Raw genomic sequence first — 25687 nt, 5'->3', positions numbered from 1 at the left:
GGCGAAACGGTGCAGGGTTAGAAAGAATACAAAGCCATGACCACGAAAGCTGACACTTCGACAGACATATTTTTCTACCTCGTGTTAGACTTTGAAGATCTCAGTCACTAGCGTTGCGATTTTCGTAACGCATTGTCGAACGCACAATCATTTACTGTGTGTGAGGAGGAAAGCTTGCGAGAATGAACGAGAAGAATGCTGGCTTGATGTGCGCCGTCCTCTAGTGTGCCCGACGTTGGAGGGCACGTGATCAAAACATAGCTAAAGTGGGGAAGGGGGGCAAAGTTAGCGCATGCTAGGGGGAGGGAGTAAGAGGTAAGCGCGTTTGTCTTCCTCGGTAGTATAGAACAGGCTGTGTGTCGCTGTCCACGCGGCTGAGCCCACTCTGTAGATTCTGTGGGGAACTAGCAACACTGAATCACATGATATGGGACTGCGAGGACGACAAGCCTCCTCCTAATCTGATAGCTTCGGCCTCACCTGAAACATGGGAGGCGGCGCTGCGCAGTTCTAGCCTGGAAACCCGACTCCAGGCCATAGAACGAGCTGAAGAGGTCGCCATCAAACTTCGTCTAACGGCCATCTGGCCCGCCTGAAAAAACTACGCCTAATCACCCCCCTTGACAATGACAAGATGAAGTTTTTTCTACATATAGTAAGCAGTTTTTAAAAGTCACCAATAGCTGCCTATCATGGGGCCTGACCCGAGACCGAAGCTCCTTGGCCCAAACCCAGCCCGAGCACGCAATAGCGATAGCTTACCCGACCCGAGCCCGGTCTGGGCCTGTGCAGTGCTTTAGTCAGAGCATGGCTGCGTCGACGGCTCGCAGCTTTGTGCGTGTTCCGTGTTTTCGGCGCTGAGTTTTCGTGGAAGCGATACACAGCACGAAGGTCACTTCGCTCGCTGCAGCTGACACGCTTGCTAACGCCAGCGTTTCGACAGCGAGTGTGCACAGTCATCCACTGTGATGTGTTCTTTGCTAGCTCTGCTCGCTGGTAACATGCTTGTTAATTTAGTAAGGAACCGCATGTTTATAAGTTTATACGGCCGATAAAAGTGCTATTCTTACCACGTATGACTATCTGCTAATTTGCTATCACAATCGAAGCTTCGCCTTTCTGGTGAAACTGCGACTTTTTTTTTTAAACAAAATTATAGCTCCCATTTAGCGGTTTTTCGCCCTGCTATTTATGCACGCATCCGATCTGTTCTCTTTCGTTTCTTAGGATCGTGTACCCATACCGCTTAGTTGAGGGCAACGCAAGTGGTTCCTAAATGCATTCTCCTTGAAAACGCCTGTCCTATTAAAAAGCGCACGCTCAACATTTCATCAGGCCGCCTCCTTGCGAAACATCTGCTTACCTGTCCCCTATTGCCTGATCTTGCGTCACACGCGCTTCCCCCACTTGTGCATAAATTACTCAGTCCAAAACATTAAGCACGTCCACTTAGAAGGCAGCTACTGCCACCTAATTCTTATTTCGTTTGTCCGTGAATGCAGCGCAAATAATGCCCACTTCCCTAGCTTCCATATGAAAACTAAAAAAAAAAGAAATAGAAAAGGAAAAGAACGAACACTTCAATTTTGCGTTCACCCAGCCTTAGCGTAATGTTAGAAGTATTCCTGGCTCTTGTCTTACTCAGAAAGCTTTCATGTTATTCTTGCATAAGCCGGGACTGTTTAGTTAATAATACCTAGTCCACTGGTTCTGTCTTACTTCCACAATAAAAACCGAAAGTGCTACAGTAAAAATATTTATGAAGCAAAATACGAAGCGCCTATGTTGACTGCGGCCAGGTTTTCATACACACCGGTTTTCTTAAGCATCATGTCTCCATCAATGGTTTTGGGGTCTGCTAATTTGTCAGAGGTTCTAGAACTTTGTATACTTCCGTTTGACCACCTCCAAAACGCTCGAAATTTCCCCAGCGTAAACAAGTGTTCTCGATTCTGAATTCGGGCACTCTGTGCATCAGCGAAAATTCTTAATAACCCATGGCACGCTGATCGACAAGCGCCTCAAGAATATCAAGCGTGCCTAGCTCCTCGCGAGGCCGGCAACCTGTGCGTTGTGTTGAAACTATAGATGTTCTCCTTGGATAGCTTATTTCATCGATCATACTTCTTGCAATGTTCTTTAACGCGATAGCGTTAAATGTCCCATGTCGCAAAAAATCTTCCGCCGGCAACCATCGTAGGTGGCGTTATCCATAAAAAAAGAAATCCCGAACTACAAACAACCACGCAGGCTCTGCGTGTGGCACAGAGGGGTTACTGAACTAACTTGTCAAAGTGATATGCGTCAGGAAATTCGCAATGTTCGACTTGCACACAATCTACAGATATGATAGCGTCTGTCTGTAACATGCATGTACGAGAAAATAATTTGAAGAGAAAACATAATTACGTCACGCCAAAAGTCAAGCAGAAACCACTTTATCCTTGCTTACGGCGATATGAGCCGTTGACGAGTCACTGCTGGTAGCCTCTGACTTACGAAGGTACGAGCCGTTTAACCGCTCTGCACTGCGGCCGTCATCGGCCCACCATTGTTTTCTATGCAACCGCTTGTCGCAGAAAAATTGAGAGCTCTTCCACTTTGTGAAGATGAAAGACCAGCGAAGCTCTATTGCTCAATAGCTATATTAAGTTCTATATGGTGGTTATGCTATATTGGTGGTTGAATAAAGGAACAAACGAACGACTTCGTTGTTTGTTTCGTCTTTTGTTCATTTTATTTATCTTTTTTTTTTACTTTATACATATGCACTGACGTTTAGACACGCATCGTCATAGACTAGCGAGCCCGCAGGATTATGTGCCATCGAGCTTAGACCCTTTCTGTCCTATCACCAGGATCGGCTCACATGTTTCATTTTTGTCAACATTTCGGACGTTTCTTCTAGATCCTAGCTATAGACAGCTTCGCTGTAATATCTGCTAAGGGCTTCAACGGGGTCCGACCAGGCTATCGCGTTCCACTCTTGAAGGGCGAAGCTTAGGCGTTCTCCAAGCTTTTTTTCTCTTATGGTCTTTAACCGAAGATGTCGCAAAAGAAGCCATTTCGGGCAGACGTGAACGAGAAGCATTCCACAAAGACTCAAATTTTGCAGCGGCTGTACTACTGAAATCTTGTAGACGTCGTATCATACGCGTGCACGGTTGTCAACTCACCTGTATGAACAATGATAGATGGTTGGTGTTGCTTACTTCCGGTGCAGTATACAGAAACAGGTAAATTTGCATACGAATACATATAGAACATCAGATCGAAGGGTTTTCTAGAGTCTCAGTTACTTGCATCTGAAAAACAAAGAGTATCGAACTCGTGCAGTACTCTTCTCTTTTACTATCAATGAAAGTTCGTAAGTTGTAACGATGGCTGACGAATGTTCGCAGAATCGTGCAAAAGTACTCAGATTATATTTAAGGAAAATACAAGACATTATTTCTGTAGTTAGGTATACTAGTACCTAATGTTTGCGTGCCGCATAATTTTAAATTACATCTTAGGAGAGCTTGCAGAGGCGCCGAAGATCATTACTTAGTTATATTTATTGCAGCCTCGATAAGCACTTGACGTAAGCTGGAGGCTGATGGGCCACTCAGTTTCTCAGAATAATTTCATGGAAGATTATCTTCCTTGTTGAACTGCTTTGTTAGCCAACAGTGTTTACGTTGGACACGCCCATCGTGAAAAGGGGGGCGTACAACAGTTTCAGCAGAAATCTCCATGTATGCTAACAGCCTGTAAGCCATGTCGCTTTTTAGAATCAAGGCAGCACTTCTCAAAGTACTAATAAGTGAGTTCGCAGTTCCAGAGCGAATTAGTGAGTTTAATAGGTCTGACGTTTGGCTACGTAGCCACGCGCCAAGCGATATCATTCGTGCGAAGCAGTTATGAAAGTTGTGGTGTCGCCAACGCTCCCATTCTGGCCAACGTCCTCGTTCTTTCCATAGTGGTGCCCTTCGCTACCCAGCTCAGCCGCTCGTCTTCTTGCCGTCGACATCTGGTGCGGTGTCTTTTCCCTGCCTTAGCGCCGAGCATCCTTTAATTATGACGCTTTGACAGCTGCTGCATGTTTTCTTCGAGCTTTCAGGTTTCGTCTAACACGTTGTGGCTTTGACGTGCTCACACACACGACAAGTGCTGCCACAGGGACCGTAAAGTGAACATAAGCAGGGACACATTGACGGCCATGCCGACACATTTCTTGCTCTATAGCCCGCACTGTCCATGCAATAACTTTTCAAGGATTAACTCCAAGTTTTTAGCTGTGCATTTTATTTCCCTTAAAGAAGATATGAACGCATGGATTGTTATCACTTTGCCACTAGGCGGCTTTGGTGAAAACTACAAAGTTAACGGACCAAAGTCCGGTTGGTAACAAGGGAACAAAATTTCAGAGAAGGCCGAGCTGTTTTGTTCAATATACAAAGGCGTGCATGCGACGGCTGGAGCTCGCAGATATTCGCAATATTTTACGTTGGCTTATGTGTAGAAAAACACTCCGAGCGGTGCTTTAAAATAGGAGCTTCGCCAGAGCGGCGGGGGATTGATCACATTTTTTTTTTTCCTGAGACCTGCCGGTACCACTATATCATTGGTTAGAACAGAGAAAAAATTTAGCCTGGTAGAAAGCGCAGCAGGTTCGCGGTGTTATACTACCATTAGTGCCGCTGAACGAAGGTACGGATTGGTGAGGAGGCAAGTGGGTAAGCAGCAGCAGCATGGCTGCATAGTTGTGTGCCGTGAAAAAATGATGAAGGGCATGCGTAGCATGACAAGGCGAAGTGGTTATTTGCTTCGAGTGCCACAGATTTCTGTAATCTCCGTGACCACTCGTCGTTCATTAAAGCAGTACAGGTATGCAGTATATATCCCCACGGAGTCACTCCATCACCCGCCTGTGACGCTGCGGCCAGAAGTTCTGGACCCCCAGGATTCTAACAGTGCAAAAGAACATTGCAAGGCCATTTTTCGAGCGCCTTCGAGCGCTCTCGCAGCCTCACATCACGCAAGCATCATTATTACTTTTGCGGGCGCATTTTTCCTTGTAGGGTTGTATGCTTTAACCAAGAAAGTGAAGTAATAATTGATTCATGCATTAGGTACTACATACAATTTGAAATGCCTAAACGCTTTTTCATATTTCAGAAAGCTCCCGCAGTCTAGCAGATGTATAGATTTATCGCAGCATTTTCCCGGGGAAGGAGCTACCACCATGCCAATCCCGCCGAACCTAGTGAGCACTACAATGTTTTCGCCCGCCACTGGTCCACTGTTACCGTAGCGAGAATGATACCTCTGCTGTTCGGGACGTCACTAGGTATGTATTGCTCGCGCGCTGTTATTTATACGAGTGCTCGTCACATTATCAAAGTTTTAGGAATTTGATGAAAAATAATGGGGCGAAGGCCAATCAAACTGAAACAACTTCGCAGTATTTCGCTGGTAGGTCAAGTTGACACAGTTTTCAACGCGAACAATCCAAGCGAAACATAGCTGGCTGTAGGCCGTCTAACAACCCCCTCGCCCTTATAAGAACACATAAGGTATCCCACTTAAGGCTCACGCTGAAACATTACGTTTCAAGAACCTGCGCGATTTTATCTCGTTAGATTTTTTCCCCTGGCTAGAAGTGTCTTTCGTGAGGGAAAGAACACCTGAATTTGCCGTAAGCCAATACAAAAGGACTTTGAAGTCCTTGTGCACTCGGCCGTGGCTTGCCAGCAAGAAACGCCTCTTAGCAAGACAGTGCCGTCCTGATTTTTTGTAACTTATTAGTAAACATTGAAGGACAATTTTCTGTGGCATCCCAATGGCAGTTGTGTGTTTTAAATATCAATCCGATGGCGTTTAATTGGAAGATAATTTATATTTCTCACACGTCAAACATCTCAGCAACCCAAACGAGCATCTCCGCTTGCTTGTAGTGTTAATGATTGCGAAAAAATTAATGAAGTTCTGGAAAATAATATTGGGCAGAAAACAATACAATACATGAATACTGACGCGCAGTTTTTGACTACAAAAGTAATGAAGGCGATGACACGATAGCGAGCCACAACCAGGAAGCATTCTGTCGATTAATTGAACGTGCGCCGGAAATATAAAGTACAATGGCATCCAACACAGCCATACCTAAATTTATGCAAAGGTGTGCTTTATTTTGTTGCTAAGGAGATTGTTAGCCTGGCAATCAGTGATCGGGACTGCTCTGAAAGCTACCGCCTAAAACAGGAAACGCGCCATCATTCGTAAATGAGTCGCCTATCGAATGCAAAAAAAAAAAAAAAGAAAGACGCGCCAATTCCTATGCAATACAGGGTAGAGTGTTCCTTTTTCTTTCCTTTTTTTGGCTGCACCAAAATTTTAAACATTGCCGGTGGCGAATAGCAGAATTTCAACCCTTCAGCTAAATAACTCAGTGAGACGGCCATTATGACAGCAAAAAAAAATTCAATATGCCTAATTGAATAATAACCATAATGATACTGATTATATATTTAACTAATTACATTACGGTGCATATTTCAATTTACGAATAGTAGCTGGTGAGTTTGCAAGGCACACCGACCTCGCACGAATTCTGAGGATGGCACAAACCCGCGGTAGAAAGTACCCTGTTGTACCACTTTTTAAGGAAAACTGCTTTATGCGTTGAATCACAAAAGCAACTGGAACGCCACTGCATCTTGTCGGACACTGAAAATTGTCTCGAAATCTGTGGCCCTGAGAATTTGTTTCAGGTGAATATACCTTGCGGATTCACTGACTACAATTCGTAGATTGCAACATGTGACGTAAAGTGATTAATAAGTTAATTAGTGTAGTTATAGTAATTATCAAAAAACGCATTTTGCTTTCTCGTAGAAGTAATAGCTGCCACATCGAGTAATTTAGCTGAACGTTTAGAATTGTGCTATTTGCCAGAGGCAATACTTAAAGGGACACTAAAGGCAAATACTAAGTCGACGTGGACTGTTTAAATACCATTCCAGAAACTTCGCAACGGTTGCTTCGTGCAAAGAAGAGACTTAGTTTACGATAAATTTGCATCCGAAGGCTCCAAATACCTTTTTCGAAATTCAAATCTCCCGCCAACGAACCAGGGAGTGGTGACGTTGCTTACGCCATCACAAACCTTTACGGCCGTCGGTGAGTAAAACGGCGCCCAACAGGCGTCAAGTGGCGTAGACCATTCGGGCATCCCGCGACATCACGTGGAAGCTGAATTCTCTGCTACTTCCAGTTTCTGCGAGTTTCGCGAGCCAGCAAAGGTAGCGCCGCGCTACTGATATGCGAAAGCGAGGATGGCGGTGAGTCGAGCGAAAACGAAACCTTTCGACTGCCCCGTCATTGTCAAGGGTAAATTCAGTGAGCCTATTTGTGTGTGTGCGTGTGTGCGTCCGTAAAAATGAAAGAACTGGACAAGTAGCATTTAATTTCGTCTTATAACAAAAAACAAGGATGTTTTCTTTCAGCGAGTGGTTCAGTACAGTCCTAATTTAAGTCTGGAGTGCTTTCGTCATCGTGCAAGTACTTGAATGTACCGGGGGAGTCTCCAATCATGTTCTGCATTTACTTCAAGTTCTCGATTATTAAGGCTCTGTTCGCGATAATATTAATGCCTTAGAGATTCTCGGGCATTAATCATTAAGTTTAGCTTCACTTAATATTTGCCTTTAGTGTCTCGTTAAAAACTCGGTGACGCTGAAGAAGAACGCCTGGCATATATGGGTGGTCCTTACGGTAATAAAAGATGTCGCAAACAGGCATGACAAAATACTGTTCTGTCTAATTCCAATAATAATTTCTCGGCCTCTGAACGGAAACGCAAGCACCAGCGCATGTAATGTCCAACTGAGCCCAATTTATTGCAGTTTGCGCAGAGAAGGTCTCGCGCAGAAAAACACGTTCAGTTAAACTCATGATTATACGGGGATAAACAACGACAACAATAATACTTTTTTACGTAAACTTTGCATCAATGATGAATGCGAAATCGCTTCCGATAAATCTCTCAGTTTTCTTCTGGCTGCAGAGAGTACCTTATTTTTTGCTCTCAATACCGCACAGTTAGCTGCCCGTGCTTGCCGCTTAGCATACATCTTCATTACTTTCTCGCCACAATTAAGTTTCGATGGCTGCTGTGGTGTCCCAAGCAAGTTTGTCTTTCGCCATTCTTTGTTCTTCGTGCTCTTCGCACTGGGCATCGGCGTTCCACCTGCACGGAGCAAGGACGCTGAACAAATTTAATCTTCCTCAGCGCGACCGGTGGGCCGCTGAATGTAATCAACAGGACCCGTACCGGCAGCACGCGCCTTCGCTGGTACTGCCAATCCCGCTAATTGCACGTCAGAAACAGCGGTCTTTTCCCGAGCTTGTTTTTTCTTTTTTTTAATTTCTCGTCGACCAAAGAAAAGTCAACTTTTGCACGTGATGCCCTTGTATACGATCGGAAAGTAGACGGCTGGTGCCAATGCTAACGCCTTAAAGTGTTAAAAGTGGCAGCAAACATTCGTACCTAAAACGTTAACTGTCGAGCGTCTCGCATTTCTGTAGTGACTAGATTACACGTGCTTTCGTTGCGTGAACATCACGGTGAATGCGCCCTCCTTACAGCTCGCTTAACAACAGCCTACAATTTTCCGACGCAAGGGAGGGTTGCTCTGGAATAGCATGTTTGGAGGCAGCAGCTGAGAACTTCGTCATACTGTACTGTGCAGTGTAGTGTAGTGTGAAAAACAAATTTTACACTCTTCGCGCTTCCGCAACTCAGAAACTTAACGTGCGGCACTCTAGCTTGTACCTTATTGTTAGCACAATGTATTAGAAATGTTCCAGTGCCATTTGAAGCCACAGGGACCAAGTTCAGGTGAACTGAGTCATTGTAACTGCAGTATACGACTAAAGAGCTTTCTTTGGCCGGGAGTTCAGACTCAATAAATCTTCATAGCATTTTGACATTGCTAGACAGACAAAATGGATAGTAGGCTAGCACACCTTCTCGAGGCTAAGCAATCACTTCTCGAGATGTGGAAAAGCCAACGCTTGAATCGCAAGCTCAGAAAAAAGATAGCCGAGATCAACAAGCAGATCGACGAGCACTGCCAAGCCCTGTCTAGGCAGCAATGGGACGAAATTTGCAATTCAATCGACGGGCAGATGCGCACGGGAGGGAAGTGGAATCTTCTCAAACACTTGCTCGATGACTCCGGCACCAAGTCAAACCAGAGAACTGTCCTGGCTAAAGCACTCCACGAAGCCAAGAAGTCGTCTTCGGAAAAGGACATGCTGGAGATCTTGGCTAAGAAGTACTTGCCGCTCAAAACTGTGGCCGATGAGGCGGCATACCCAGTATACAAAGGGAAGCCGAACTCCGCGCTGGACGAGCCTTTCAAAATCAGTGAAATCCGCCGCGCCCTACACGACCTCAATGGTAGGTCAGCACCCGGCCCGGATCACATTAACAACAAGGCTCTCAGAAACCTAGAGGACGCATCGATCGAGTTTCTTACAGATGAGATAAATCGGATTTGGGAGCAGGGAATTGTACCTGAAGAATGGAAGTTGGCGAAGGTCATACTAATCCCAAAGCCCGGTAAAGCGCCGAGCCTGGACAACCTCCGCCCAATCTCGCTGACGTCATGTGTAGGAAAGGTGGCCGAGCACGCCATCCATAACAGAATTGCCGAGTATATCGAGTCCAACGACCTTTTCCCTCACAACATGATAGGCTTCAGGCCAGGCCTCTCCACCCAGGACCCCATGAAGCTTATCAAGATCCAAATCCTGGAACGCTGCACTCGGGACACGAGAGCCATCCTTGGTTTGGACCTGGAGAAGGCCTTTGATAACATCCGTCCCCCCGGCCACTGTCGAAAACGCCTACCAGGGCCTTCCAGAAGAGCAGCAAGATAACATCATCATATCGCCCGCCCCGCGCAATATGCATCCCCAGCGCAACGTACAAAGAAGGAAGGCCAGAGCGGTGGCGCTCCTACGCCGCGCAACAGAACTCCCTGGCGGCTGCTGCTTCGTTGACGCGGCCCAGTATGGCAACAGCAACAATTTCGCGGTAGTGTCAATCAACCACAGGGGTTCGACCGTTAACGCCGCTTCGGTACGAAGCACGTCGTCGCATGCGGCCGAGCAAGTGGCCATTGCCTTGGCCCTCCTGGACGACGGACATGCCAATATCTTTAGCGACTCCAGGGCAGCCATCCGCGCCTTCAGCGTTGGCGCCGTGTGTAAGGAAGCCTTTCGCATCCTCGACGGCAAAAGCATCGCCACCCACACTCTCACGTGGTTCCCCGCTCACATGGGATCCATCATGGGAGGCCCCACAAACCTCAACGAGCTGGCCCACTCCAAGGCGCGAGGTCTCGCTTTCCGCGACCATGGAGAACTCCAACGCCGGCCCGCAGTGGTGGAGAACAGAGATCAACCGACCACATACAACGAAATTGCGCAGCACTTTTATCTCGGCAGGAGAGACTTTCCCCTTCCACACAAGAAGTTAAACAGAGCGCAGGCATTGACCCTCAGATTATTGCAAACAGGCTCATATCCCAACCCGGCTATATTTCACAAAATTTATCCCGACACCTATGCCACTAGTTCTTGCAGGCACTGCAATGACATCGCTAGCCTAGACCATATGCTCTGGCGTTGCCCCTCGTTACGAGGCACAGAACGAATCAATGAAGACAAGTGGCTCTCCGCTATCAAGAGCCCCGATGCCGGGGCGCAACTATGGGCTGTCCAGAGGGCCCATGATGCGGCGGTCGGGCAAGGCCTGACTGTCCCAACGTGGGAGCGGCCCGCAGCGCGCTGAGTCGCGTACCTCAGGACCTTATTAAAGTTCTGCATCCATCCATTTTGACATTGCGTAGTCGTCGTCAGGCCAGCAGTTCACCTTCACCCTGGCCACATTCTGAAGCAAAAAAAAAAAAAAAAGCTATCCCACTGCCGCTACAGGGAATATAACTCCTCTGTGGTCATGTGGAGTTGAAAGCAGGGTGTGCTTGACACTGGGCACAGGAGCCGATGTGATGTTTGGTAGTCTGTGATTCGCGCGGGTTTTTGTACACCTCGCAGACGCTCATAGTTATTGCGCATTTATTTATGAGGTAGCAGCAGGCGATATTGCAGCGCATAAAAACTGCAGCAATACGTGTAACAGACGACATCGTGTACAAAAAGATCTTATGAAGATGGCAGTGTCCAGTCCGAGCATGTCCTGCTACAGCAGTAATTACATTCTCAGCTGAAGAAATCACTGGGGCATGATGTTTTTTTTCTTCTTAATTGGAGAAAATCTTCTCAAGGATCGTTTTGTAACTTACAACCCATATTCAACACTTCGAGTGCTTCACCTAGTGCGCCGATGCTTGCGTTGCTAATAATTAGGAATTAGCAGGTTAAGCCAGCACCTACGAATTCGAATAATAAACTGACAGTTGTAGATTTAGAGCCGGGTAGTCTTTCCCTCGTATAATTTTTAACAACACCCTGAAATTATACTTAGCTTCTACCACATGTCTAAAGCACACTTCTCGAAACGCCCTGACTTTGCGCATACTTTCCTAAATATTCTACCGCTCGTACTGAGTGCAAATTTAATACACTGAAAATTGTAATTTCGTGACAGCAAAGCATGCTATAGCCTTAATACGTCTACACGGATATGACCACGCAGTTTTCGCAAAGGAGCCTTACAGGCAAACTTTAACGAAATTTTGCTTGGACTAAATTTACTATATATGCCTAGCGTATACTCAAACTATTTGTGGCAAAGCTGCAGGGTTGGTAATTGCCTAATTTTGTTATTAGCAGCTATTAAATGGCGCCTATGCAGACGAAGCGTGCACCTGGTGGCAAAGCGGTAGCGATGCGGAAGTGGCGAATATTGAAGAACCGTACGCAACTGTTGATCCGCAACTCGGTGGTGTGTTTGTGTGTGTGTTTTCTTCCTAGTGTCTACGCAGCAAAGGGCAATGCTCGCTCATAATTTGCGAGTTGACGCATAGAGTAACATAGTAACCGACAAGAGTGGACACTCGAGCTGTTTCGCGGCTGAACTACGGAGATTCGCCGATTCCACTAGATGGCAGCGCACATCAAGAGAAATGTGGCTACGGCTGCGGCCGTGGCTAGCAGCTTGACAGGCGGCTCGACCCAGCACGTGCGAAGCCCAGACAGGCCCCGTCGCCGGGCTCTACGGCCCGGTCGGTGGTGACGTTAAGCCCGAGACACATGGTGCGATTTTAGGTGCGATCCGTCGTACGACAATTCGCACAGGCAGCCGCACTCAACAGGTTAAAATAATAATAATGCCTTTATTTTCCATTCCAAGGATGTGGGAGGGGGAGAGAAAAAGCTAGATATCCAGCTTGACGGGCTCTCGCCTCCCCGATACAATACATGATGTCTAAAAAAAAAAGGAGGCAAACAGTACAAGCATATGAGTAAAGACAAAAGGAATATCACAAATGACAATTTTTACAAAAAATGTACAATTCCAAAAAAACAAAGCGATGTCCATAATATCATGTCGTACATTTCAAACAGAAAGTGCCGCCCTTTCACTTATAAGTGAAACAAAATGACGCAAATCTTTTGACCGGGTGCTTTGGAGATTTAAATTGTATTTTTGGCACATGTTTAAGAGACGTGGAAGAGTGTTTCTGAGCATATGTTGTCCGTAACCTGTTCTGAATGAATGTATGTGCCAAATATCGGTGTTTCTGGTTGCGTACGCGAGAGAGAGAGAGAGAGAGAGAGAGGAAAGGGGAAAGGCAGGGAGGTTAACCAGAGAAAAAGATCCTGTTGGCTACCCTACGCTGGGGAGAGAGGGGAGGGGGAGGTAAAGGGGTAACAAAGTAGAGATAAGGAAAGGAAGGAGCATAGACACACAATCACAATCGGGAAATTTCTTTTCTGCAGTGATGCCAGTTGTGCAATGAACGAGACGTTATTTTTGACCTCGGTAATGTATTTAGTGATTAGGCGGTATGCGTACAGATCATGAATCGGCATTATGTTGTCTTTCATAAAGAGCGGTTTAGATGGGTGGTCATATGCTACATTGTATATTATTCTTAACATTCTTTTCTGCTGAACGTGTAATTTTTGTAGATTCGCGAAGGATGTTTCCCCCCAGACCAAATGACAACAATTTAGATGCGAACAGAACAATGAATTGTAAAGGAGCAATTTCACTTTTACAGGGAGGATGTCTTTATGAGTAAATCGATCCGATGACACGTGACAGTTTAGATGCTACGTAATTTGTGTGGTCATCCCACGTCATTTTCTCATTGAAAAGTACACCTAGTACTTTAAAGGAATTTACTATATTTTAAAATTACTAAGAGTGATATCATCGTTAATATGAACATCCTTGTTTTTTGGACGGTAAATAATGGCCTTTGTTTTGGAAGTGTTAATTTTTAGAGCGTGATATTTTGTCCACTTCTCAAGCTGCCTAAGTGCTGTATTTGCTTTCATGACTACTTTCGAGGCAGACGAGGCTGAAAAGAATAAGCTGGTGTGGTGTCATCAGCATATATGACCATTTTTATTTCTCTGTCTATCTGTGTTATGTCATTCACGTATATATTAAAAAGAAACGGGCCCATAATGCTGCCTTGTGGTACGCCGGAAGAGAGAGTTTTAACATGCGGCGGTTCTCAACAGAATCCGCCGCATGCGGAGTCGAATCGCACGTCGTGCATGCGACCAACTTGTCGAATATCGTCGTGCGACCGCGGCGTCGGTCGAACGACCGCAGCCAATGACAACGCCGGTAACGTGAACGTCATGGCCACGTGGTGGACCCGGAGAGGCGGGGCCGGCGAGCGAGCGCCCCGCCACTCCGATCATGCCTGTGTGTGTGTTTTCTCCCTAGTCGAAACGCTGGCCTCTTTCGCCACTGACGACGGTACATACATCGGCTACAATTTGTTTTCTGACACGAAATAACTTATAGAATAAAGTGACCTAGAAAGAGTGCGCTTCATAAATCGTTGTGCGAAATAGTAAATCGTTGGCGTGATTTGTACTCCGAAGCGGTCAGCGCAGACGCGCAGCAATCTTCTATACGAAGCGGCTCTCCTGACTGGCATGTTTACGCATCGCTACTAACGGCGACGGGAAAACGAATCGTATTTTCACCTAAGAGCAACATAAATGTTCAGACATTTATTATGCTAACGAATTTAGGCGCTTTATTACGAGCTGCGGGCGCATCGCAAGGGCTCTCGACCCCGGATAAACGGCCGGCGAGCTAGGCCTACACCGTCTCCCAGCGATCGCAAGCTCGCCTGGCATGCTCGTTCGCTTCCGTCCTAGACGATGAAATCAAACGTCCTGCAATTTAAGCGCGAAATAACTGCGTACATGTTGTGCCGACTAACATAGGCGCTTTGTTACACGAGCTGCAAGCGATCGCGTCACAAGCGCCACCGGTGTCGGATTCGATGGCCGAGCGAGCTGTGCATGCCGGCTCCTACCCATCGCCAGCTGTCAACAGAGCCGATACTGCGAACGCGGACTTGCGGAAACACGTCTACGGTGTTCACATAGACGTGTTTATATTTTCATCGTTTGTTTCAAACAAGATAGCTCTGCAAATACGTTTGCTGTCACTTTCTGTTCCAAGTAACGCAGCATTCCGAGCTTCCACGCAGGGGTGCCGGTTCTGGGCGGAGCTACGCCCGCTCGCTCATTTATAGCATGTGTCCCAAATCGCCGCATTCGGCAAGTCGCACACGACGCGCTGTACGGCCTATCACACGGAAAATCGTGCCATGTGCCTCGCGCTTACTTCTTAAATTGCGCCCGAAAATCGCTGTTGGGTCTTCTGCCAGCGTCTGACAACTGCTTCGACGCCATTTCACGATAAGGACGCAGGAAGATGTTTTGCGCGTTGTTCAAGATTTATTCTCTTCGTATTGCGTTGTGTCAGTGTTGGCCGCATGAACGAGAGACGGAGGCGCATTTGTAACGTTGCACATTTTGCATTCTTTCTTTTTTTATCATGCGCAGCAATTAGTGCTGATTCCAGCCATAAGAGCGACGTGGCAGCGTCCGAGCTGCGAGGCGTGTTCGAAATAATGACAAAGTTCGATAATAAAATGGTTCATTTCTGCATCTAGCGCATAAGGACAGAGTGAAAACCGACTTGTGTTGCGCGCTAGATGCAGAAATGTAACACTAACATGTCCAAACTTACCGTTATTTCGAGCAAAATGGTTCGTTGAGAAATGCGGCCTATATAACACATGCCGTTTGGTGCAGAGGGCTTTGTGTTGATTTATTCAGGAAGATTCTGCGCAGCGGCTTCTGAAAAAGCATGGTGTGCCAGTTTTGTTCAAAAAATATGGCTATATCTAAAGCCGTACACGTGCAATATTTGCAGTACGGCAATAACGCGCTCTCTCAACCTCTGTACCAGGCTATGTGTGCTCAAGCGTTGTTAGCTGTTTTGTATTGGCATGAAGATACCTATATTCACGTTTTAATTCTGTATGGAGTCCTTACTGCAGAAAGTTTCTTGTTTCTCAGCATTTACTGCAGTGCTTCATTGACAGCTATTCTTTTTGATGACAAGCATTATACCAGACAGCCGCTGCGTTAGATCATTAAAAAATGCATTACACAAAGAAACGTAGCATCTCCATTCAAAAGCTTTGAAGGCTCCAGCATCGCTTACATTCTGCCTCTCATTCTACGTATTGCAGGAATCTCCAATTTTCCTTCCTCAAAATACACACTGCAGCCAAAGGACATCATGCATATTCAAGTGCACATTTCCAAGCATCAGAAGACCATTGCAAGGCTTCGAAAGACAGCAAGTGAAGACCCCCAACATTGTCGAAGTTCTTAATTCGCTGAGATGCCAGTATCTTGCAGCCGTTTAATGAGAGACTCACTGGATTACGCATTTAATATGATGATGATGGCGCATGCCTAGATGATTATGTGGCCAACTTTATTTTATCACGGAATCATTCACATAATTTTGATACCTTAAATCGCCCTCCTTCGTAGAAGAACAAAAAAAGCATCATATTTATTCCTTCTAAAACAAACCCATTTCGAGTAAATTATTTGCTGGCTTATCTGTGTAGTTTCTTTTTTTCATTAGCTGGATACTTACAACACGTGTATGTTGTTATGCTTGTGTGAAGTTTATTGCCATCCCGCCAATAATTTCCGACTATTCTCATTTATACCGGTGTCACACGACCAACTTTCGATCGCTATCAAGCCCGATCCGGATCGAAATTCACGACCTCGATTGGCTCCCTCGCGCAGCTTAGCAAAGGAACCAATCGCTACCGAAATATTCAGTCCAGATCGGGCTTAATCGCGATTAAAAGTGCACCGTGTGACACCCGTATTACTTGCATTTCGCGTTTTCTTCCTGTTTTCATTGCTGCAATATTGTCTGCTGTTTTCGTGTTCTTGGCTGTCCAGCAAGCTGATTGATATTGAAGGAACATGAGACATTTATTTACGATACTCCTTATGGTGTGAATTATTAGAAGTACAATATCACAAATGATAAAGTTGTACTTCCTCATTAACAGTTGGCATGACTGTGGCGCTAAGTAACAGCTTGAAACGTAAGGAATATGAACTTAAATGAAACTAACACGAAGTGACACAACGGCATTGTGCGCGCGTCGTCGCAACATATAAATAGCGGCGAAAGCGTTTGAATGAAATCACTCGATGCGTGCAACGTTACTGGTCACGCACAAAAATTAAAATAAACGAAAATGAAATTATCGCCTCCAAGATTCGGCGGCGTGCGGCGGCCGTCTTAGAGGCTGGCGAGTTTCGCAGATTCAGCTAGGTACGCTGAGAACCAAAGTCAGCCATTTACAGCAAATAATTTACTCGAAATGGGTTTGTTTTAGAAGGAATAAATGTGACGCTTTTTTTGTACTTCTACGAAGGAGGGCGATTTAAGGTATCAAAATTATGTGAATGATTCCGTGACAAAATAAAGTGGCCACATAAACATCCAGGCATGCGCCATCATCATCATATTCAATGCGTAATCCAGTGAGTCTCTCATTAAACGGCTGCAAGATACTGGCATCTCAGTGAGGAGGGAGGAGAAAGTTCATATCAACAAGGGACTGAGGCAGGGGTGCCCTTTATCCCCGCTGCTGTTTATGATGTACACGGTGAGGATGGAGAGGGCGCTAGAAGGAAGTAATATCGGGTTTAATCTCTCATACAAACAGGCGGGTACACTAATAGAGCAGCAGCTCCCAGGTTTATTTTATGCGGACGACATTGTGTTGCTAGCTAACAAGCAAAGTGATTTGCAACGACTGGCTAATATCTGTGGACAGGAAGGCAACAATTTAGGTTTGAAATTTAGTGTTAGAAAATCAGGTGTTATGGCATTCAATGAAAACAGCGAACAGACGGTGGAGATACAGGGCCAAGAAATACCTCGGGTAACAGAATATAAATACCTTGGTATATGGATAAACGAAGGCAATGGATATATGGAAACACAGGAAAAAACCATAACAGTAAAGGGGAAGAGAAATGCAGCCATAATGAAGCACAGAGCGCTATGGGGATACAATAGGTACGAGGTCCTCCGAGGTATGTGGAAAGGTGTAATGGTTCCAGGACTTACTTTTGGAAATGCGGTTGTTTGCTATAAATCAGGGGTACAATCAGGACTCGACGGGAACCAAAGGTCAGTGGGTCACCTCGCATTGGGCGCTCACGGGAAGACTACAAATGAAGCTGTGCAGGGTGATATGCGCTGGACTAGTTTCGAAGTGAGGGAAGCTCGCAGTAAAATTGAGTATGAAGAACGGCTGAGGAATATAGAAGAAAGTAAATGGGCTGGGAGAGTGTTCAGGTATTTGTACAGGAAAAACATTGCTTCACAGTGGAGGAAAAGAACTAGGAAGCTTACCAGCAAGTATGCAGCCTGTAGGGTGGACAACACAGCAACAAAGAAGGTCAAGCGGAAAGTCAAAGAGGCTGAATTAGTCTCGTGGGTGGCGGCAATGGAAAAGAAACCTGCCATGAGTAACTACTTAAGAGGAAAAAACGAAATCAGGAAAGAAACCATTTATGATAACTCAAAGGGAAGCTCACTACTTTTCGAAGCGAGATCGGGATGCCTTAGAACACGCACCTATAAAGCGAGATATAAGAAGGAAGAAGAAGCATGTACTTGCTGCGGTAAAGCTAGGGAAACTACGGAGCATGTTTTATTAGAATGTGAAGACGTCTACCCAGAGGTCGATTTAGGCACCACTGGCCTCCTTGAAGCCCTTGGTTTCAGAGGGAGCAGTGGTAAAGCAAACATGTCCGCAATAGACATTAGTAAGAGGCGACTGGAAGATTGGTGGAAGAAAAGTAGGGAAACGACAAAAGACGGGGTCGTACAAAAGCACAGTTCGCAATAGGGGATCAGAAAATTTGGGCGTGGTAGTTCAGAGCGTTTTTTTTTTTCATTGGTTAACCTAGGTAGGATATTAGGCAGTATAGTAGCAAGAGCTTGGTGGCGCAACCCACCGCCCCGTTCCAAAGGGGACGTTCATAATATCCATCCATCCATCCATCCAGCCGCAGAGGCCTACGGGAATGTCCGCTCTTTACGTTTACAACATTAATTTATGGTTTACGGCCGTCTATCGCGGTTGCGTTCTCCCTGTTGCGGTCGTGATTTGAGCTGTCCCGAGAATTCTGATGCGTTGCTTGGCCATCGGCTGCTCGGATACGTACTCGAACTCGAGCAATGGCTCTTCAGTACAGAAAGCTGGGTAGAGAAAGGCCGAACACATCTTTCCTGCCCCGCCTTCCAGAGCGCAAGCGCGCACCACGACGCAGAAGGCAAGTGCGATGCGCACCAGCCAAACGCACAAAGCTTGTAAACAGCAGTTGACGAGTCTGCAGAAGCTATATCGCAACAGCACAGTCCTTTACCGGTCAAGATATGCTTAGCAAACGCTTTCTCGGGGTGACTAAGTACTAAGGCGTAGGAAAATCAAAAGTAAGTTGTATTCACGGGCGATATTCTTGGGCGATCGGTTCCGGTAGTGCATAAATTTAAATACATTTCGCAAGTCTCTGCATCGGATACGACGAAGTAGACGAACGAAAGCCTTTCAGGCACAGCTCCAGAAACGAGCAGGAACCGCATGCTGCATTTGTCACGAAGCACAACGTGACGCGGCGGCCATCGTGCAGATGCGGCGGCAAGCCACGCAGGAATGTAATGCCACCAGAGCGAAATTTGCGAGGCTTTATCACGGCCTCAGCATAACGAAGGACATTGAACAAGAACGGACATTCCCACAGATCCTAGCGGCCGAAATGACTGTAGTACACCGCAACAAGGCTCTTAGCCAGACTAAGCCAGACGCTCGCAGAATGCCCTCAACTCACAGTCAAGACAAATGCATGGGCGCGAAGCCTGTTTTCAGTCGTCAGAATTTTCGAGTTCCCGGTGTTTTTCCTCGGCGTTATCTTTTGCGCGTTTTGCCGACGCAGGCAACGCTCCCGTCTTATCACTCTGGGCAATCGCTCGTCGCGTTTTCGACAAGCGCGACTACCGAAAGAAGGCATATGTTGCGGGGCCATAAAAAGCGTCAAAACCTTGCCCCACTAAGATTCAATACACGCCAAACTTTGTTATCATGACCAAGGTGCTTTTTGATAACTGAGTCACAACGCCAGGCGCGACGAGCGTGCCTCACAAGTATTGCAAAAACTAAGGAACTTAATTAGAATAATGTTGGCGGTCAGAGAAGGCGTCACGAATTTGTCCTATTAAGATTCAGTAGACGAGAAACTGCGGGAAATGGTCGAGCTGCTTTTTGCTAACTCCGCCACAAAGTCGGGTGCGCCGAGCGTGCGTCAACACTACCCCAAAAAGTAACGAAATTAATTAGAATAATGCTGGCGGTCAGAGAAAGCCTCACGAACTTGTTCCAGTAAGATTCAGTACACGCTAAACTGCGTCACAAAGACGGGTGCACTGAGCGTGCCTCAAAAGTATTCCAAAAAGTAACGAAATTAATTACAATAACAGTTGGAGTCAGAGAAAGCGTCACTAACTTGTCCCTGTAAGATTCAGTACCCGCAATACTAACTGCGTCACACGGCCGAGCTGCTTTTCGTTAAGCGCGTCACAAAGTCGCGTGCGGCGAGCGTGCCCAAACATGAACTATCTAAATAAGTTACAATAATGTTGGGGCCAATAGAACGCATCGCAAACATCTCCCAGTACGAGTCATTAACCTAACTGCACCAGGAAGACCGAGCTGTATTTCGCTAACTGCGTCACAAGTCTCGGTTCCGTGCCGTAAAAGCACACATTGCTTGAAATGCGTCGCAGACAAAATTTCTTACCTTGTCATAGCCCAATTGTGCAGCCGTACCGTGCCGAAGTGCAGAAGGAACGTAAGTACAGTCGCGGTCAAAAATACGCGGCCCACGGCTCCAGTCGGCGGAGCGGCCGCGAGCCGCACCGCGGCGCTCGCGTCGGCGCTGCGAGAGTTTGCGCTCTGACGACAGGTATCTCCCTACGTATCGTCCGTATCCGTTACGTATCCGCCCGTTACGTATCGTCCGTTACGTATCCGCCCGAGAGCGAGGGAGATACCTGTCGTCAGAGCGCGAACTCTCGCAGCGCCGACGCGAGCGCCGCGGTGCGGCTCGCGGCCGCTCCGCCGACTGGAGCCGTGGGCCGCGTATTTTTGACCGCGACTGTACACACCGCACCGGGCGCCCGCCCAACCAGGCTACACCAAAAAAAGAAAGAGACGGAACATCACACGCGCCGCCGGCCTCGCGCGCTGCGGCGACGTGTCAATACTCGCGAGCAACTTTGGGTGGCTATGCAGGCAAAGCTACGGAGGCGAAGCGCGCGTAAGTGAAAGCGCATGTGAAAAGAGTTCCGCACTCTAATTCATGTACGATTAGGCTGGGGAAAAGAACACATAAACACCTTATTGGCAACAGTTAAATAAGACGGAACACACCACTTAGTGTAAAGGTTTACTTATTTTGCAGCTTTTCCCTTCCGAGTAACCAATAGCACTCGACTTCGATTTTCCTCTTCTGGCTACCCGCGCGCTGCCAAACCCAGCCAGAACGTCTTAGTTTTTCTCGGGTTTCTGTGCGTGTGTGCGTGTGTCGTGAAGGCTTCTTCCCGGGAGTGAACAGCTAACCGCGCCCTCATGCATGCATTCTATCGGCATCGTGTTCCACCCACGCAAGTTGTAGACCCTTATTCACACACATTGGGGTGCATTTGCGGTTCGTCTTGCTCTGGTGGTGTTCTTTTTCACATATCTCGCGTATTTATGCAGCGGTATCTCCTTTTCCTGCAGTTAGCGAAGGCGCCCCAGCCAGCTCATGTTCGCTCCGGCTCTCGTATCCTTGGGTGGCAACTCGAAATCAATGTGTTCTAACTGCAGGCCGTTGATGTTAAGAATGTACTGATTGAGTAATAGGCGCACCTACATCAGCTTGTTGCTCTCATGATCGCGACCAATATTGGTTTTCGTGTGCAACTTTTCTCTGATCAAAGGCGGCTGGCGCCTTTCATGCGCCAGCCGCATCACCAGCTCCTTAGGCTCATAAGCGAAGCACCATCAGCCGAAACAAACTTTCTGAAATCGAAGCTGAAGCAGGTCGCACGAAATTTCATGCTTATAAATAAGACTTACCCGTTACACAGCTTTTTCATGTCTTGTGAGGTGATGACACAACACCGACTCATCAATGTCGCAGGTGGGCGACGTGATAGCTGCGAGCAGGCATCATCGAGTGATCATTTTCGGTGATACAATCACGCGTAATTTAACGTCTTGGAATCGGACGCGTCGGGGGCCACCTGTTGCGCTGTCCAAAGTGAGGTTGGCCCAGTGCGCGTCCTGTGCCGAGTCGCGCGAAATCTCGCAAGAGTGATCGTATCCCTGAATGCGGCTATATATTTTCAAGCTGGCAACGCATAAATGGGCCAACTACGCCGAGCGCGCCGGGCTCGCCGGGCGCTGCCACGTTGGTAGCATGTTCCCTTTTATCCCGCGGACAACTGCCCCGGCGTTCGACTCCGCAAACTTCGGGCAGCTTCGGGTTGTCTTAGGATCCCAGCCCACGTGACTTCCTATCTGGACCAGAACTAGCTGGCTGCTGCCTGGCTGCCAACGGGCTGCCAGAACGCCGCCTTTCGTCGCGTCCCCGAGGTCACCACCGGCACGGCCCGCGAGCAACATGCGTTATCTCTTTGCTGTGTGCGGCGTTGGCCTAGCGCTTCAATGCGGGCACGCCGCCAAATTTACATCGTCATTCCGTTTGAACGCCACGTGTCCACTTCCACCGACGAAATGCCGTTTCGGGGCGCAACGGAATGACGAAGTAAATTTTGCCGCCCGCCGGCATTGAAGCGCTAGGCCAACGCCGCAGAAAGCAAGGAGATAACGCAAGCTGCTCGCGGGGTCGGGCCGGCAGTGACTAAAGGTGTGTGTGGGGGGGGGGGGGGGGGGGACATTGACGACGCAGACGCTCTTTTGCTAGCCAGTTCCGGTTTCAAGGAGCCTTCCAAGGGGAAATAATTGTTCGTGTCGCTCCCCCATGAAACCCTCTATTCAAAATTTGATCGTTGGGATACATGGTGTCGAGGACGGGCTGCAAAGTACCTATTTGATGTAGCCACCTATGTTTGATGATTATAAAGTTAATTACCGTAACTTTGCTAATTATTTATCTAATTGTGGAAATAACGCTGTATCTAGAGGCTGCCTATCCGTACACTCGAGTGGTAGACATAACGCTACCGTGATTTATATTTTTATCATTTTAAAAGTTTGTTGCAACTAAAAAAAAAAAACACCCCGTATAGGCCAGTATGGTCTTAGTCGGCCAAGATAATGCACCCGGTTCTAGCTGCTCCGGCGTGCGATAGCACATGTTCTATTCCCGCGCCAGCCACCGATAGACTGTGAAGCCTCCAATTATCACCGACGTAGCATGACTGCGCGATGCGTTGATCGCGTCCTCGTTAAGCCGGACCATACCCGTGCCTTTACCTTGGCCACCCCGATGCACTTCCAAGTGGAGCCAGAACGCATTGAGGCTATGCTGCTGAACGCAGGCAACCAGATAGAAAAAAGCGGCTGCACCGGGAAAACCATAGAGTTTCTAAATAATACCTAGAGGGAAATGTGGCGCTAGTGTCTACGGGGGTTCTCATGAGCGCTGCCTCAACCTACATGGGAATGATGGGAAGTACAGGCTTCGGATTGACTTCGATCTTTATACTAGTGACGTTTGCTTGTGGCGCAGTAAACAAAGCTATACTCAAATATTATCGCGTAAAATCTAATTTTATTTCTGTAGTATGTTATATAATGTACAAGACGCTACATAAACTTTGTATGACTTTGAGATGGAAGCATGGTTTACTATGGTTTGTCACCAGGACACACCAGGGTATGCATACTTGTGCGATTCTGTTCCCGATTTAACCACAAAGAATAATTATTTATTTATTTTTGCAACAGCAATAACAATCGTGCATGTACTTATATAAATATGCTCATCAAGTATTTATGGAAATAAAAATGTTGTATTGTGAGAAAGTGTTGCGCCCTTGAGTGGAATGCTACAAGTGTCGTCTGCTACGAGGCCTGCTCGCTGCAAACGCGAGACTTTTCTCGCAGACGACAAGCACTTGCTAACTCTCGCTCTTTCGAAAGGCTGCGTCGGCTGTCACGATTGCTGAACGTCTTCACATACTTTTAAGCACATCTGCTGCAGTGCTACCTAGGACGCTATATATAGTGGCCTCCTACCAATATGCTTCATCATATTGTATATTGACGTACCGCTTCCGAAGCGTTATGGCGTGGCTTTGCACTTACCCATTTTGCGACACTAGACTACAGCCAGGAAGCAGCAACATTTCCTACCACAAGTAAGTTTGTGTTCTCAAAGACCTAAAACACACATTTCAATGAGCACATAAACGAGGAATGCATAATGAAGCCCTCAATAAAATTTGATTGTCAAGCCACTAGAAGTACAACTGTATATGTCTTGTATGAGTAGTGCCTTCTTTTTCATATTCTGAAGTTTCATAAAACATGTAACGGTACAGTGCCAACCTAACACACTTAACAAACCAAGGTCCAAACGCTCAAAACATGTTCTTTCAACGTTTACGATGCCGCCGCTTTGTCGTCAGGGCTTCGACGCCACACCGCGACACAAACATCGTCCCAGTCGCTGGCCCAGCGCGCTCTCGCCACTTCGAGCAACATAACAAAGGCAGAGAGCTTTGCGTTGCACTGTCCCACTGCAGGTTACAGCAAGTGCGCTTGAAGCAAAACCAAAACTGCCAAAAAAAATACTTGTAGACTAGTTCGCCAGTCAATACAACGCCAATCCGAAGCCTGTACTTCCCATCATTCCCATGATGGTTGAACGATCGCAGCGCCAGATATCCCTCTAGGTATACTAATATGAAACTCTATGGGGAAAACACTTCGCCTTAAAAGAAAATCTCGGGAGTGCAACGGCGTTGACACAGGGGCAGCTAGTAGAGTATGCAACTCTGTGGCTAGCAGACATGCGGGACATGTTCGCTGATGCACTGAAGTAGTATACAAGCACGGGCAGCGGATGACCCTGGTGCTGGTTCTCTACAGTCTGCATAGTAGGTCACTTACGGCGACTGGAAACGGCGGCGTTTTTCTTTTTCAGTTTCGGTATGAAATATGTCAAGTTTTGCAAGCGATTTGGGAAACGCTCGCTTGCATTTCAAGCTTAAATTTTTCCGCAGAGGCTACTGTACGTCTAAATTATCTGAAACGGGGCTTTTTGCGCGGTTCATAACTTCATTGCAGTTGACCTTTATTAACGCCTTTAGGTATTTCTTTTAATACACAAGAAGCCTAGTACACAATATTTAATTCCCAGAAAGACGTCAACAGCCACCCAGAGACTTTATGCTTCTTCAAGAATATTCGAAGAGTGAAGCAGTAGCCGAAGTGGAAGAAATTTTGGAAGGCGATGCCTGGATGGGCGGAAGCTACCTTTCGCGCAGCACGGTTCCCTCCCGTTATCTCGACCAGAACGCTCAAGTAACACAGGAAAGCTTTAGCTTGGGCTAAGCGAGCGGCTTGTATTCACCCAAAAATCTGAAGCTGCCTCGTGTTTGTCTGCCACCCAAGCGCCTTGAGCATGCACGCGTAGTTTGAGCCTCTTGTGCACTCTGCTATAAAGCGCTATTCATACGCTGCCTTCTCCCATTGGTGATGGGGGCCCATGCACCTGCTTTTCTGTCATTACTCTCGCCCCCTCCACGCCGCATACTTTCGTCTCTTCTTTGTGCTCGGAGCATTACCAGACACGGTTTCGCGCGCCGTGTATTTCAGGGAAATTCCCGACTTGTTCGCGGTGCTTATGGCTATTTCTGCGCCCAGGTGGCAATACCTGTGACGCAGAGCACCACCCACCTGACATCATCTCGTGGGCGAGTCGAGGACTGACTGAAACCATGCTTTAGTGCCACTTATATACATGTAGGCTGCTGTTGGTTAGGGAGCTTCTTCCATAAAAAAAAAATAAAGCGCGGGTTTTTTGTTGGAATTTTCAGTTGTCTCCTTCGCTTACT

General features: G+C 47.0%; 1 protein-coding gene across 1 annotated transcript in view; it reads right to left on the bottom strand.

The window, feature by feature from the left end:
* Positions 1 to 20876, bottom strand: part of LOC126531390 (cell adhesion molecule 4-like) — a 545870-nt gene extending 524994 nt beyond the window's left edge. The window contains exons 1-2 of the mRNA XM_055071137.2: positions 20780 to 20876; positions 20416 to 20475 (exon numbers count right to left, since the gene is read on the bottom strand). Of these exons, the coding sequence (XP_054927112.1) occupies positions 20416 to 20423 (8 nt within the window). The 5' untranslated portion in view covers positions 20424 to 20475; positions 20780 to 20876. The remainder of the gene's footprint in view (positions 1 to 20415; positions 20476 to 20779) is intronic.
* Between the last annotated feature and the right edge of the window lie 4811 nt (positions 20877 to 25687).

The sequence above is a fragment of the Dermacentor andersoni genome, chromosome 5, assembly GCF_023375885.2.
Source record: "Dermacentor andersoni chromosome 5, qqDerAnde1_hic_scaffold, whole genome shotgun sequence".
Lineage (NCBI taxonomy): Eukaryota > Metazoa > Arthropoda > Arachnida > Ixodida > Ixodidae > Dermacentor > Dermacentor andersoni.
Note: the sequence above shows the minus strand (reverse complement) of the source record. Positions and strands in the feature narration are given on the sequence as shown.